The sequence below is a fragment of the Zalophus californianus genome, chromosome 3 (assembly GCF_009762305.2).
Source record: "Zalophus californianus isolate mZalCal1 chromosome 3, mZalCal1.pri.v2, whole genome shotgun sequence".
Taxonomy (NCBI): domain Eukaryota; kingdom Metazoa; phylum Chordata; class Mammalia; order Carnivora; family Otariidae; genus Zalophus; species Zalophus californianus.
The window spans coordinates 173,207,675-173,222,910 of NC_045597.1; the positions used below are offsets into that span (position 1 = coordinate 173,207,675).

The 15,236-nt window shown below is 36.1% G+C and overlaps 1 protein-coding gene across 1 annotated transcript in view; it reads right to left on the reverse strand.

The window, feature by feature from the left end:
* The window catches only part of ABCA12 (ATP binding cassette subfamily A member 12), a 167,792-nt gene that overhangs the window by 72,899 nt on the left and 79,657 nt on the right, over positions 1-15,236 (reverse strand). The window contains exons 9-14 of the mRNA XM_027590137.2: positions 12,796-12,874; positions 9,346-9,464; positions 8,183-8,289; positions 1,625-1,881; positions 1,414-1,526; positions 77-201 (exon numbers count right to left, since the gene is read on the reverse strand). Of these exons, the coding sequence (XP_027445938.2) occupies positions 77-201; positions 1,414-1,526; positions 1,625-1,881; positions 8,183-8,289; positions 9,346-9,464; positions 12,796-12,874 (800 nt within the window). The remainder of the gene's footprint in view (positions 1-76; positions 202-1,413; positions 1,527-1,624; positions 1,882-8,182; positions 8,290-9,345; positions 9,465-12,795; positions 12,875-15,236) is intronic.

Genomic DNA, 15,236 nt, shown 5'->3' on the forward strand with positions numbered 1-15,236 from the left:
ATAAGTGCTCAACAAATACTACACATGATTTAAACTTTTAAGATCTGGCTATAAGTACAACTATATTACGCCCCACCTCAGCTCTGTTTTCAGGGATAGGAATGGCCAGCAGACTGTCAATACTCCTATTGGACATGCCTGTCGTTCTCCTCAGTTCTTCCTTCAGCTCTTCAACATTTTTAAACATTTCTATTAACTGACCTAAAAGAAAAAAAAAAAAAGAAAATACGCGTGTTGGTTGCAATGTGATTCTTTTTAAGTTGTTGTACTAACATAAGAGAAGTCTTCTAGACTAAAACATACACTCAACATACATGCCTTGTGTCAGGAGCAGAGATCTCTCAGTTTTGGCGAACCCTGCATCTTTAGGATCTATTTCTATCTGATTTAGACTTGTTCCAATTATGGTATCATTGACCCAAGGCAACAGATTGTTGGGTTATAAATTTTCCTTAGATGTCTACAACACAAGGTTGATTAAAAAAAATATGATTTCCTCACAGACTTTGATCACATGCAGTAAATATATATCCCTCCATTTGATTTAAAACATCACACAAATTCAAAATGCTTTTCAACCTCGGATCATATAATATTGTCAACTTAGGACAAGGTTGGCTAAATCTACAACATAATGCTGCAGAGCACATTTGCTTAACTTTGCCCAGCATGTTACAGTTTATCAAGAATTTTTAATAATCATTACCTCACTTTTAAATAGAATGTGTTTAACTTCAAACTTTTTTAGGACAGTGATTATAATTTTTTCATATCTGGGTCATTTAATGCATAACAAATGATATTTTGACTTTATTTTAGCAGATTATAATCTCCATTCTGCAAATATCTCTCGATTTCTTCATGAAGTATCCCTTATGCAAATACACCCTCTTTATTTTTGGACTTAGTGCCCTTCGAATTTTGTGGCTGTCTGTTGTCCAAAATTCTGAATGCCTTTCTTTTCAGTAATGAGGTATTATGCAAAGAAGAAAAGTATTGCATGGGGCATCAAACTCAGAATACTAATAGGAGGTTCTGAATTGAGATTTCTATAGACAGCAGTGCATCTTTTTATTTTTTAAATCAGATTATTTTCATGGAAGTAAATAAATTCCATCCTAGCTAATGCACTTTAATATATCAGAGAAATAAAAGGTGAATGGTCTAACTAGTTAAAATTTTGAAGATCTTTTTGCTGTGAAATCGAATTTCCCTATTTCATCCTCTGCTGGCGTTCTGTGTGTTTATTTTAGACAAGTAACCATATTTTAAAGCTTCAGATTTCTCATGTATAAGGGCAGATACAAAGCAGGTTTGGTTGGGAACTTCAAAAAAGCCTTTCTTAAACTGCAGCATGAGAATCACATGCATTCTTATAAGACAACACTTAAAATAAATGGGGGGGGGAAGCACCTGGTTTTTCAGAAGGGTCTGCGCTGTTATTGACATGCAGCATGGCTTCTATGATTGGCATTAACCGTGTGATATTTTCCAAGTAATTCATTTGCAGTGCCTGTTCTAGCAACCTGGAACAAAACAGAAGAGAAGAAGAAGCTGAGCTAAGCATATCCATAATTATTTGAGAAGGGGTTTCCCCAAGGAAACAGGCAATGAAGATACTTACCAATCCATATTTAAATTCATTTTGCTTGGATCCCCAGTAAGCAAATCCCTCAGTTTTTGAGATATAATATTGTCATGGTACAGTAAGTTGGTTGCTATTTCGGTACCAAACTCTGCTGCTTCAAGGAGCTGCACATGAAATGCACTTTCTTCACATAGGTCCCCAAAGTTCACATCAGAGAGCTGGCACATTCTCTCTATTGAACTGAAAGTTTCGGATTCACAAAGAAGTTCGGTCAAGTTTCGAAGTTGAGAGAGCTTTCCAGAAAGGGGAAGGAGTGGGAAATAGATTAGTTATATTATTATAAATATTTGGTAGTTGATAATAAGTAACCAAAATTGATTTACTTCAAAAAAACACTGTGCATATGTTTTTTTTAGTTGGCATTTGGCAAGTTTTACCACGAAGCATTATTTTCTGTGACTTGAGTTTATTGCTTTCTTAAGAATTTTATAAAACTTTTGGAACTATTAGACCTGCATTTCCCCACTGGACTCAGATCTTGTAGATTCAAAGGTTTAAAAAAATGTGGTTTAGTTTTAGCTCATTTAAATCACAAATACTTCAACTAATTTATATTTTAGTATATGTTTTAAGTCATGTGGAAAGGCAGAGAGCAAAGCAGTTTTGGCAAAAAAAAAAAAAAAGTCTTTCTTCCTCGTACGCATTAGGAAGGCTACTGTAAGTAAAAAAGGAAGAGGGAAAGAAAACTTGTTAGTGTTGGGAAGGATGTGGAGAAACTGGAACCCTTGTGCATTGCTGGTGGGGATGGAAAATGATGCAACCACTGTGGAAAACAGTATGGAGTTTCCTCAGAAATAAAAACAGAATTACTGGTATGATTCAGCAATCCCACTTCTGTGGATATACACTTCTGTGTATATACCCAAAAGTATTGAAAGTTGGGTTTCAAACAAATATTTGTGCACCCAGGTCCATAGCAACATTATTCACAATAACCAAGAGGCAGACACAATCCAAGTGTCCACTGACAGATGAATGGATAAACACAATGTAGTATATAGATACACATGGAATATTATTCAGTCTTAAAAAGGAGAGAAATTCTGACACATGCCACAATGCGGATGAACCTTGAGGACCTTGTGATGTGTGAAATAAGCCAGTCACAAAAAGACAAATACTGGATGATTTCATTTAAATAAGGAATGTAGAGTAGTCAAATTCATAGTGACAGAAAGTAGAATTGTGGTTGCCAGGGGCTAAGGGGAGAGAGGAAGATGTGTTATTTTAATAGGTACAGGGATTCAGTTTTGAATTATTAAGAGAGTTCTGGAGATTGGTTGCACAACAATGTGGATGCATTTAACAAGACTGAACTGTACAATTAAAAATGCTTCAGGTGGTAAATTTTATATTACATGTATTTTACCACAATTAAAAAAAATCATTGACAAGAAAAAAGCTTTTTTAAAATGCAGCATGTGAATCACATGCATTTTAATAAGACTGCATTTAAAATATGAATGGGAATACACTTGGATTTTCAGAAGTGTCTGCACTGTTTTGGACATTATCTTCTACTCTCTTACCTATTGAGGGAAACTGGGTGCCTTTGTTCCTTGGAAGTGCTTAAAAGTTCTGTAGTGCTTGGAAGCCACCCTGGAGCTATTCTTTTTAAGAAGTCAAATAATTTGGGATGCCTGGGTGGCTCAGTCAGTTAAGCCTCTCACTCTTGATTTCAGCTCAGGTCATGATCTCAGGGTCATGAGATTGAGCCCCACATTGGGCTCCATGCTGAGTGTGGAGTCTGCTGAAGATTCCCTCTTTCCCTCTCCCCCTGTGCCTCCCCCTCCTCTGTCTTAAAAAAAAAAAAGACAGAGAAATAGAAGTCAAATAATTTGGAGCAACACCAAAGGAAGCAAATATATATGTCATTCATTGCAACTCAATTTCAATCAGAAGTTGCATTTCAATAGAAATGAAGTATTTTATGATACAGGCAAATGTTTAGGGATGTTTCTTTCCATATATCAAATGGGAAAGGTACGATTATGTGTCTTAGATGAAAGATTTATAGTAACTACATGTAGGCACTAGCAATTAAACACTGATCATCTTTGATAGTAAATATCATTGGTCTATTTTTTACTGTATTTAATATTCTAATTGACTTCTGGCTTTGAACCATCTAAAATAGCCTCATGCATATTAAAATTCTACTCACTAGTCTTACTGCTATGAGAAAATTTCCATTACAGGTCCAATTGTTTTACCAGCTGTAACTATGTGTTTGCCACTCTATTCTTTCCTTTGATTTTCCAAATAATAGATATGATTAAACTTCTAATGAATGGAGTCAAGCCTTCTTGTCACATCCTTCAGTGACTTTTCATGATTTTTTAAAGAAAAGGATAAATACTGGTAGCCCAATGAATTTGTTTTAATCAAGCTTTGAGGGTATAGTAAATGTGAGTTTTACTCAGTAGAGTAAAAAATATATATATATATTCAACTTATATATATTCATATATATTCATATATATATTCAACTTATATATATATAAATATATACATGTATATATTTTGACCCAAATACATTTTTTAAAGATTTTATTTATTTATTTGACAGGAAGAGAGACACAGCAAGAGAGACAACACAAGTGGGGAGAGTGGGAGAGGGAGAAGCAGGCTTCCTGCGGAGCAGGGAGCCCAATGCGGGGATGGATCCCAGGATCCTGGGATCATGACCTGAGCCAAAGGCAGATGCTTAACGACTGAGCCACCCAGGCGCCCCCCAAATACATTTTTTAATTGCAAGTTTGGCATACATGTATGAGAAACCAGTAAAAGTCCATACAGTATAATCTTCCCTTGATAAAAGTTATTGAAGGGGAAATTGGAAATCTAGCCATGCTACTGAAGTAGAATTGGTTCTCTGAAATAAGGGTCTAATTCAGGGTCAATAATGTGGAATGCATTGTGGAGCACATCCATCAAGGAGCAACCTGAAGGTCATATAGTATTTGTCATTATTTACTACTTTCTTCTAAAAGCAATACATGCATTAAATTTTTAGAAGCTTCATGGATTTAATTCTTAAATTAAATCCAGAGAATTAAAATTCTCTCTTCCAAAGTGTGTCAAGGGTGCCTGGGTGGCTCAGTTGGTTAAGCAACTATCTTCGGCTCAGGTCATGATCCTGGAGTCCCACATCGGGCTCCCTGCTCAGCAGGGAGTCTGCTTCTCCCTCTGGCCGTCTTCCCTCTCGTGCTCTCTGGCTCTCATTCTCTCTCTCTCAAATAAATAAATAAAATCTTAAAAAAAAAAACAAAAAAAAAACCCCAAAGTGTGTCAAATCCAGATTGTAGGTTTGTCAGAACCTCATGTACAGTCCTTTCTCCTTTATCATGACCCTGGTCCACATAGTGAAGAAGGTCTTAGGTCAAATGTGAATAATGACCCATAACTAACTCCATGTCCAGCTGTGACTGAATTCCCCAGTGCGTGTGGTCCCTGAATGCATCTGAATCAGAAATGGAAGTTACATTTAAATAAGAACTCAAAATATCGGGGCACCTGGGTGGCTCAGTTGGTTGGGTGTCCAACTCTTGATTTTGGCTCAGGTCATGATCTCAGGGTCGTGAGATCAAGCCCTGGATTGGGCTCACTCTGGGCATGGAGGCTACTTAAGATTCTCTCTCTACCTCTTCCTCTGCCCCCATGCCCCCTCAAAACAAACAAACAAACAAAAAAACCCCTCAAAATATCATAGGTATAAAAGTGATAAAACAGCAGTGCTCCTGGGCTCTTGGCAAGTAAATGCCGGGGAAAGGAACCTACTTAAAAATGTAAAGGTGTTATAATAAAAATATTGTGTTACCCATATTTCTGCCCAATATGGGGAATATTCACTTTAGGTATAGTTCCCCAATCAGGAAGCTATCCTTCTCACAATGAAGGAAGGAGAAAACACAAAAGCTCAGTAAGAGTACAATGTTGGAACTAGAGAGGAGAAGTCACTTTTGAATGGCAAGGATTTGACATTTTGGAGGGTCTAAACTTTCTTAGAAATGCCATGAGTAAAGTTTTAGAATGGGTAGGCCCTAACTGACTGTCACAATTAAGACACTAATTACCAGGGAAGGCAAAGCAAGGAAGTTAAATCATCTCTTGCTATAAAACTGTAAGAATTTATCTTCATTCTTTCAGTGATACATACTGAATATTTTCCATGTGTCTATACGCCCGGTGCTGAGAATACAATAGTAGAGGGACAGACTTAGGAACGTTCCTCAGGGAACTTATAGTCTTGAAATGTAGGGGTTCTGTCAATTGCAGATAGCCACGATGCTTGTTGTAAATGACAACAGACTTTCTACCCAAAGGACAGGATTGCAGTTTATTTCCACTTCTGTGGCTTCTAGAACATTTTTCATAATGTAACCCCAAAGTGGAGCAGTATAGTCAAAATGTGGATGCTGTTTTAAATTATTCTTACATCTATTTCCCATTCCATGAGTGTAAATGATTGAGAATGTATTGTTTCAATTTCACTGGTGTATATTTTGCGCTGCCTGATGACTTCACAATTTGAGAACTACAATGAATAATTGTCCAGGTGACGCAGTTATATCACCAGGGCTCTCTTTTAACACCTTCATTTGTTCACACATCCATGAGTTGTCTTAAGCTCCTACTGTGTGCTAAATGTGGGGCTTAGAGATACAGAGGCCACATTTTATCTGAGTTTACCCTCTAAGGAGGGAAACAGACCTTACTTATACAACAAGTTATAATGCTAAATAATAAGTTCCAAAAGCCAGAAATCTCACTGCTATCAGACTCCTCTTCTTTATGCCCACTGGCTGCCACGTTGTGTCACCTAACTTCCTACCCCATTCTTGAAACCGTTTCTTCCTTCTTTCTCTGCCACTGACAAAGTACAGGGCTCACTTTTTGCTTAGGTTACTGCAGAAATCACCTACTTGGCTTTTCTCCAATCTGTCCTCCATAGTTCTCCCAGAGAGGTCTCTTTCTAAAATGAAAATTTTACTTTCTTCAAATGCACAACTTTCCAGACCAGATTCAAACTCCGTGACTAAGCAGAAAGAGGATTTTGGGATCTGGGCCCAGTCTCTCTGCAGTCCCCCTTCCTGCCTCTCCCATAGGCACCTTCTGCTCCAGACAGGCACATGACTACAGGTAACCTATATCTGTCCTTCAGGTTCATACCTCTGTCTTAATAAATGCAGGTCTCTATGTGTGGAATGTAGGACTGTAACCTAATCCTACTCAGCCTGTAAGAGCAAGTATTCTCTCTTCCATGAAATTTCTTCTCTCCACCTCCATTCCGTACAATTGGAGTTAAATCTCCCACCTCCATACACAGAATCCTGTCCATCCACATACCACAACACTTATCTCACTGTGTCATAATTATTGGTCTGCTTTTCCATCTGCTACAGTGGATTGCTATAAGGACTTTGGGGTTAGAGATTATGTCTTTTAAATAAATAGATTAGTGTTATGGGACCATAGATGATGGATTGAATGAATGAATGGATAAATATTATGTGCACACAAAGCCATTATCCTGGCTGAGAAACAGGGAGAAAGGCAATACTCTAATATTATAGAAGTGACATTTAAACTTGTCCTTGAAGGATGAGTAGGAATTTTCCAGATGAATGCATAACTTCCTTTTCATTTGCACAAATTAAGATACTGCTAAATTAGGTGCATTAGAAATTTTGATTTGTCTAGAAGATCAGGAGAAAATGGAGGTAACCTCACTAGCATTACCTACTTATAATACACATGGACATATGTTTTGGATGCCTGCTTAATTAGACCATCTTGAATATACAGAAAGTCATCTTGTTTGCCCTGAATAAACCAGTTCTAATTTTGCTTTATCCTTGCCTACCTAAATTCAATTAAACTGCTGTTCTTACTAGGAAAGCTGCTTTCAAATTTTATTAGGGTTATTTAAGAAATGAAGTGAATTATCATGATAACCTGTATACTATATGCATGAGCTAAACAAAGAATAATAGATAAATGTGAACCAATTGAAACTTCAGAGTTTAAAATTTTTTTCATTGCTTTCCCTCCTTTGTTTAATATCATACATCTTAATATGATTTATTAGTTTCTGCTTCTGATGACAATAAAAATAAGGTTAGTCAACTCTGAGCTTTTTGCACACTGTGAAGTCCAAACACTAGCTTTTAAGATCCACTTTTGTAGTTTTAAAAACCGAGGCCAACTTAAATTGGAAATCATATTATGAGTACTATTCCAAAATTATGAAGCTTAATGAGATAACTATATTATTAGCCATTCCTTTATGTATGTGAATACTGCAGTTAGGTCTTTATTGGTCATTTCATATAGAGATATCCACTAATTAAGAACAAAATGACATTTTATAGCACAAGAACCCTTTTGTCCCCTTTTTCTGGCATTAATCTAGTCAAAATAGGACAAATATTTATGAAGATATAGATTTAAAACTTAAACTGAAATACATCTTGCCAGAGCATTACAGACCATGTCAAGGTTTATTTATTTATTTTTTCTTTCATGACTTACTTTTGATTTCAGGACTTCAGGAACTGAAGAAAAGTAATCCTCATAAAAACCATTTTGAAGAAAAGATTTTTTAAATGAAATTATGGACTGCAGGAGTCTTAAATTTTCTGTAAAGGAAGAGAGAAGAGTTACCTTATGTGAACTGCAAGGTCATTTAGGAAACCCATTTGAAAAACACCTTTATCCTAATTTATTGCTAAGTTTTTCCTAAGATAATGGCCTAGTTCAATCTAAGTATAAGACAAGTGAAAATTTAACCTTTCCTTGAACCATGGAGACTACAGAGTTCATTATTTTTAAAATATTCATAGATATTCTGCTTAGAGACAAAAATATTTCTAGCAAAGGTGCTACACACTTTTGGCTCTTTGTGAACTAAATCTGCTTTTATTTCTGACTTTTGGATAGACTGTTAAGTTGAAGTGTTTGGGGGAGAACAGATTGCATAATCACTGTGACACATATACACCCTTCCAACCTTGATTAATTCATGCCTAGTAAACAGAGACCACGTTTAAATACTTGTGTGCTATTTGCTTGCCATTAAGTCTCGAGAAACTATTTTGGTGTGGGAAAAGTAAATGTAGATCCCTTGGAAAAGGTGAGAAATTCGGTATTTTCTCTTGAAAAAGGAAAAGAAACATTTGATTAAATGCCATATTCATGGTTGTCCATGTAGGCAGAAAATTGAAAATAAAGTGTATAAGGGTGGGAAGTAAAAATAGTCTTCCACACAAAAATCCTTTGTTTATATAATTTACACCTGCTTTGGGAAGTCTATATTATCATTCTTCATTGTTTTTTGATAACTAAGATTATTAAGGACACAGAAAATGCCATGAAGGGTTATACGAACTACCAATAATTCCAGAAACATGGCAAGTTTGTTTGGGTGGTCATTATCATATTCTCTGTTACATGGCCATCGTAAATTAAAGTTTGTCCAGGTGGCCAGAAGTACTAGCAGCAGGAACAGAAGTAATAATATAATAACACAAGTAGATATTCCTTTCATATATCAAACTACCAAACTGAAACTCATGCGTATGGAAACTAAAATCTTTTAAAAACCTTTCTATTTTTTAAGCAAATGTCTTAAAGGACTTACTACTTTAGAACAGAATTAGAACCCTAAGCAGCATTTTGACTACTAAGAGTATTACCTTGTGATCCCCTGGACAAATTGTCAGTGACATTTCTCACACATGCCAAGTAAGGAATATAAGGACTATCTGCTGATATATTTAAGAGAGCATCTTCAAAGTTTTCCAGTATTAGGAGCCTATAGAATTAGAAAAGAATATATAATTAAGTCATTTAAAAAGAGAATAAAGTTATTTTGTCAAGATCATTTAAGTCCCTGGTTGTTTGGCATTAGTTGACTTGGGCATTGAAACTGGAAGTAGAACATCTTCCTCCATCTGATCTAAGTGCACACTGGCTCTGCATCCTCTGATCGCTTACTTCTCTGTGGACATTATCTTTAGATTTAGTTATTTTAATATCCAGTCATAAGTGATCTTAAGATTATTTCTAGGCATGTTCACATGAAAGAAAAAAATTACGGGGCTAGGGTTGTCAGAGGAAATACAGGACTCCCAGTTAAATCTGAATTTCAGATAAACAATGAATAATTTTTTTCTTTTTTTTAAATGATAATTTTTCAATGTAAGAACAACCTATGAGTCTTCTATGTTTTTCTTTTCTTTTCTTTTTCTCCTCTAAATCTGGCAGACCCCTCTGGACCTCAGTTTCTTCCCTTGTCAAATGATATGCAGGGGGCTGAAGGATCTGCTAATCCCTTCCACCTATAACATTCTTCAAATAAATATATTTAATTGTGATTTAAAAAAATAGTGGACTCTAATTGAACACTATAAGTTCCTTCCTTTTCTTTAAATAACCAATTCAGTGTTTCCGAATTAACCACTTTCATGTGTCCCTTTAACCTGACTGGCATGTGAGAATATAGCCTAGGATTTCTGAGGCATTAGCATGAGTGAGTAAATACGTGTGTGTTGTGCCCTGTCACTTCAACTATGAGGCTGCATCTCTATTTTGTAACATCTTCCCTCAGTGTTTATGATTGAATTTCATGTACAGGAGAGATAGAATAAATGTCAATAGCTGATTTGGGGACCATCTATTTCGAATCAAACCACACAATACACAAATTAACCAGTTCTGTCAGATGTTTAACTTAGATTTTATTCAAATACTAAGGGAAGAGACTTATCCTGGCATAGCTAGTAAACATGTAGGAAAATGTCTGCATTAACGTCAAAGTAGTCTTAGGGTATTTAAATGTGGGCTAATACTACAGGATCCTTGAAGAACTTTAAAGAGAAAATCTACAGCGAGAGAAATCTCTAATGTGGCAGTCAGAGCACAGTTAACTCATCAGATAGCTGACCTTCATTTAAATACGATTGATAGGGGTGCCTGGGTGGCTCAGTCAGTAAGCATCTGCCTTCTGCTCAGGTCATGATCTCAGGGTCCTAGGATGGAGCCTGCATTGGGCTCCCTGCTAAGCAGGGAGCCTGCTTCTCCCTCTGCCCCTCCCCCGACTCATGCTCTCTCTCTCTCTCTCTCTCTCTCTCTCTCTCTCAGATAAAGTCTTTAAAAAAATTAAAAAAATTAAATACAATTGATAGCCTCCACACTAAAAAAAAAAGTAACCATTTCCATATATTGTAGTTATTATAGCATAGAGCCATTTGCATCCTGGTATAGTGCTCAAAAGAAAAATATTGGTCTAACCTTCTGTGTGGAATGAACAAAGGATTCTCATGGTGAATTTTCCAGCTTAAAATAGAAGTAGAAGAATGTTGCACTAAAAGTGACCTTGAAATGTTATCTAAGCCATTCTCTTAATTTCAGGAAGAACATTTGATTGCCAAGATTTTGGCGATTACATTTAATACATTCTGAAAATTAAGATTCCGTATCTATGTGCCACTGCTTTAGCATAAATATCTAATTATTCTTTTAAACCATTTAATTTATGTATTTTTGTATATAATCCTACTTATTTTCCAAGAATATTTGCAATGAAAGATGAGCTTATGTGTACATTGTGTGAGTGTACACACACACACACAGAATAATACAAATAATAACCTTAGGACAAAAATAATAAGGAGAGAGAAGAGCAGTGAGGGAAAAATATTTTTAAGCAGCCTTCTTTAGAAAATTCTGGACCAAAACATCTTTTATCTTATGCCAAATATTGCCATTCTGTGATTATTTTAAAATGGGAATGGAAAGGAAGTCTAAATATAAGAAATACTTAATTTCATCAATCTGTTTCAACAAGAACCATCTTAAAAGTATTGAATTCTTCCTAATAAACTGTGAGCTGGCTGCCAGCAACTACATTGTTTGTGGAATTTGTGATCTGAAGTGCTAGTATTATCAATGCTATGGATGCCTCAAGGCTCTGATAAAGGTACCTAGTTTCAACTTGGTATAAGCATACACTTGTCTCAATAGAAAGGTCTTTTTTTTTTAAGTATTTTTGATGGCTCTATAAGACCTGATTTTTTGGAACATGGCATCCTAGCTAGGGGGAAATTGTCCAAGGTTGCTTGACTGCTCTGGAAAGAGCACCTGGTTCAGCCACCTTAGGGGAGGACAAAGGTAGAAGCAGACATAGGATGTGGCTGTTTATGGAAGGAATTAGCCTAGAATTTACCCAGAGTTCGAGAACTTCTCATTAAATAATAGAAAGTTTATAAACAACTGCATAGATCCTATTTCAGAAAAAAAAAATGGTTAAAAATAAGTCCTGTATTTCATTTTATTTGTACAAATTTCATTAGTGCAGAAATGTATCCTTTGGGACTAGAGTCAAAAAATTGCAATAGTATAATTTATCAGGCCAAAACAACGTTTACATAACAGGCCATCTAGTCTCTAAATTTGCCTTGAGCTATAGGAATTTACTTCAGTCAGCTTCTGTGGGCGCCTGCATGCATTCCCTACTATGATTATTACAGTGACTTCAGAGCACTGCTTACATTAATGGTCTTTAGAAGCCAACATTGCTGCTGTCATTTCCACTGCCTGTTTCGGGGACAACATATTTAACATGCCCCATAAGAGTCCAAAATTAAATTATCTATAAACAGTTTTACCTACGCGAATGCTGTGGAAGCAAACAAATTTTGTATTACCTTGACTGGCATAAGAGATACTGTGATTTTTAAAAACCAAAATAAATTGTAATGTGAAAAATTTGCTTATACAACTTTCATAGTGAAAGACCTTAAAAAAGTTGGAAATTGGACCTCCCTCTAGATTTTCCTCAGAGACATAGGTAACCGATCCAGACAGGACACACTGGATCTAGTTATATACAATGTTACAACTGAAAAAGAGATGCTCATGTTGCATTCTCCAAAAATGTCACTGGATAATCTGAAAAAATAAGTTTCAACTTTACTACATTTCAGCTATGTCCTTTTCTTGGTCAGTCAATAGTGGATTTTTCTATTTCAAAGTCTTACAAATTGATAAAAGAATTATGTTTATAAATTGTGTTGATTGCTTACTCAGACAAGTTACCTATTAGTTTAGAAAAAAACCCAGCAGACCAACAAAGAAAGACTTACTGTGCAGCCAGGCTGCTTGGGGATAGTTCCTCACGCCCATGTTCCTCACGCCACACATGCGTCACATTATCAGGGCCACCTACAGAAATGACATTTATGTAAGTGTTTAATAAACATGTTTGCTTCAAGGATTTATTTTTCTTAGCAAAAATCATCACAGGTAAATAAATGGGAAGAAAATGCAGAAAAATCTGCAGAATTTTTCTCCAAAGGATTTTACAAAACATATCTATGCTCTTTTTGTTGGAAACATTCAAGATATTTATAGGTAATAAATGCCTGCTAATCAGAATAACCCCAATGGTGAAGCACATGCATTTCTAAGAAATTCTTTCTCTGTCAAAACATTACATTATTTTATCCTAAGACCCGTGTGCACAGGTGACTCTTGAATACTATAATGTAGATTGTCTACCACGTGATATGTTAAACAAATGAGGCCCAATTTGTCTTACAGGTCACTGGATTTCTTGCCTTCAGTTGTCAAGAATGTAGCCTTAGGAAACATCTGCTATCACTAATCTATATTTTCCATCTTTCAAAAAGCAGCCACTGATTTCAAATGAATGCAGCTGTGAATGCAAATTGGCTCGTATTAACAGAACCGTTCTGAGTGGTCTCAAATAATACGAAGGTTCAAAGTGTGGAAGGCAATAGCTAACTAATGGAAACTATATGGGAAGGTCTAATTCAACACTGTGAATTGCCCCTCGAAGTTAAATAGGTTGCTGATTCACCTTGCCACATAACATTGTATCATAAAAGAATAAGTGTGCAACAGTATTCACATGAAAAATTGAACATGAGAGTGCTTTTAATGGCTACTGCATAAATAAAAATAAATCCAAAGCTTTCATTTATCCCTGTAGGGAAATAGGATCAATTCTTGCAGGCTTCTCTTGAGACACTACTTATTCCTTATAATCCAGTATATTTCAGTCCTGGTATTTTTAACCCTGATCCAATTTCTTTCAATAGGCTATTTTATTACTGGCGTTAATAGTTCTCCCATTGTCCGTAGTTAGTGTGTTCTAAAGGCTTTCCATAAAGGTCCTATTGCAAAACTATGCAAACATCCATACTTTTCTGGTGCTGATCAATGTGTTTATTTAAATTAGTATGTGTGTAAAAAAGACTATCACTAAATGAAATACCTCCTCGTCCACCTCTGTATCAGTGGTGTATGAGTAATGTTTGTACCATTCCTAGTACCTGGCACAGGGGCTTTTTCAGTTTTCCTGTTCAGCAGAGTGGAGTTTTCCTGTGCTCCGCTCAAGGTGCAGCTGAATTTTATTACTCTAGAGATAGCAATGCAGCAGTGAGTGAAAGAACCAAGAATGAAGATACCCAGAATAAATAAATCCAATTAATAATGGTAATACCTATTGTTTGTTGGCATGCATATACAGAAGAATCAAGGATAGAGCTCTGTTGAGATTTATGCATTTGCAATGTAAAGGTATATAAACCATTTTTCCAAGATCAAATCTTGCTCAGTTTGAATTCTTACGTAATGCTGAGCAAGTTTATTGGCATTTGTATACTATATGGTTATGAGGTTTCTCTTCCTCATCAAGCTATTAAAATGAGTAACTAATAGAAATTAATTTTGTACATATCAATGATAGACTTGACATTGAGTAGGGACATTTCCCCCTGACCACTTTTCCCTCTGGACTATAAAATACCTTGGAAGAAATAATGTACTAAATAGATATTACTTCTTTTTTATTTGTAGGATTAGGCATATTTAAAAATGGCACCCGTTGACATAGAAAGAAACCTAGTACACAGATAACCTCTTCATCAGTAAGGATGGCTTTCCATTTAAAGAAGTAATTTCACATAATTTACTACTTTGCAAAAGAACAAACTTCAGTGAGTCACAAAAATAATCTCTGTTCTCAAAACTCCGTGTTTATAAATGGAAATACTAAAGCATATTAACTGAGGCAGGGATCTTCACTGGGGCAGAGCTGAGAATTAGATCCCTAAGACAGGAAATTAGGAGACAATCTTCTTCCTGTTTATTAGAATCTCCATATTATCATGGTTGCTGAGGAGTTTCCTAAGGAAACTTTAAAGTGTGTTGAATCTCGGACAGACGGGATGGGAAAGGTTTGTAGTCAGAGCACAGAGAGGAATGGGGGGATGGTTGTAGGAAAACTTATGTGGGAAGGAATCTGTCATGATAAGTCAAACTCTACAGTGGCTGAAAGTGGGAGCCATTCTGAGGTCTGATGATGGCAGGTACTTGCAAGACCACATGAAATATCTTGAAATCAGGTATGTATATGTCCCAGAAAGTAAATAAAAGGCCATCTGGCAAAGAGTTCAAGGCTACTGGCTTTGGGGACAGACAGATCCAGGTTCTAATCTCAGTTCAGTCACTTGCTGGGTGGCTAACGCAGGCAAAGTGCCGAGCCTCCCTATGCCTCAGC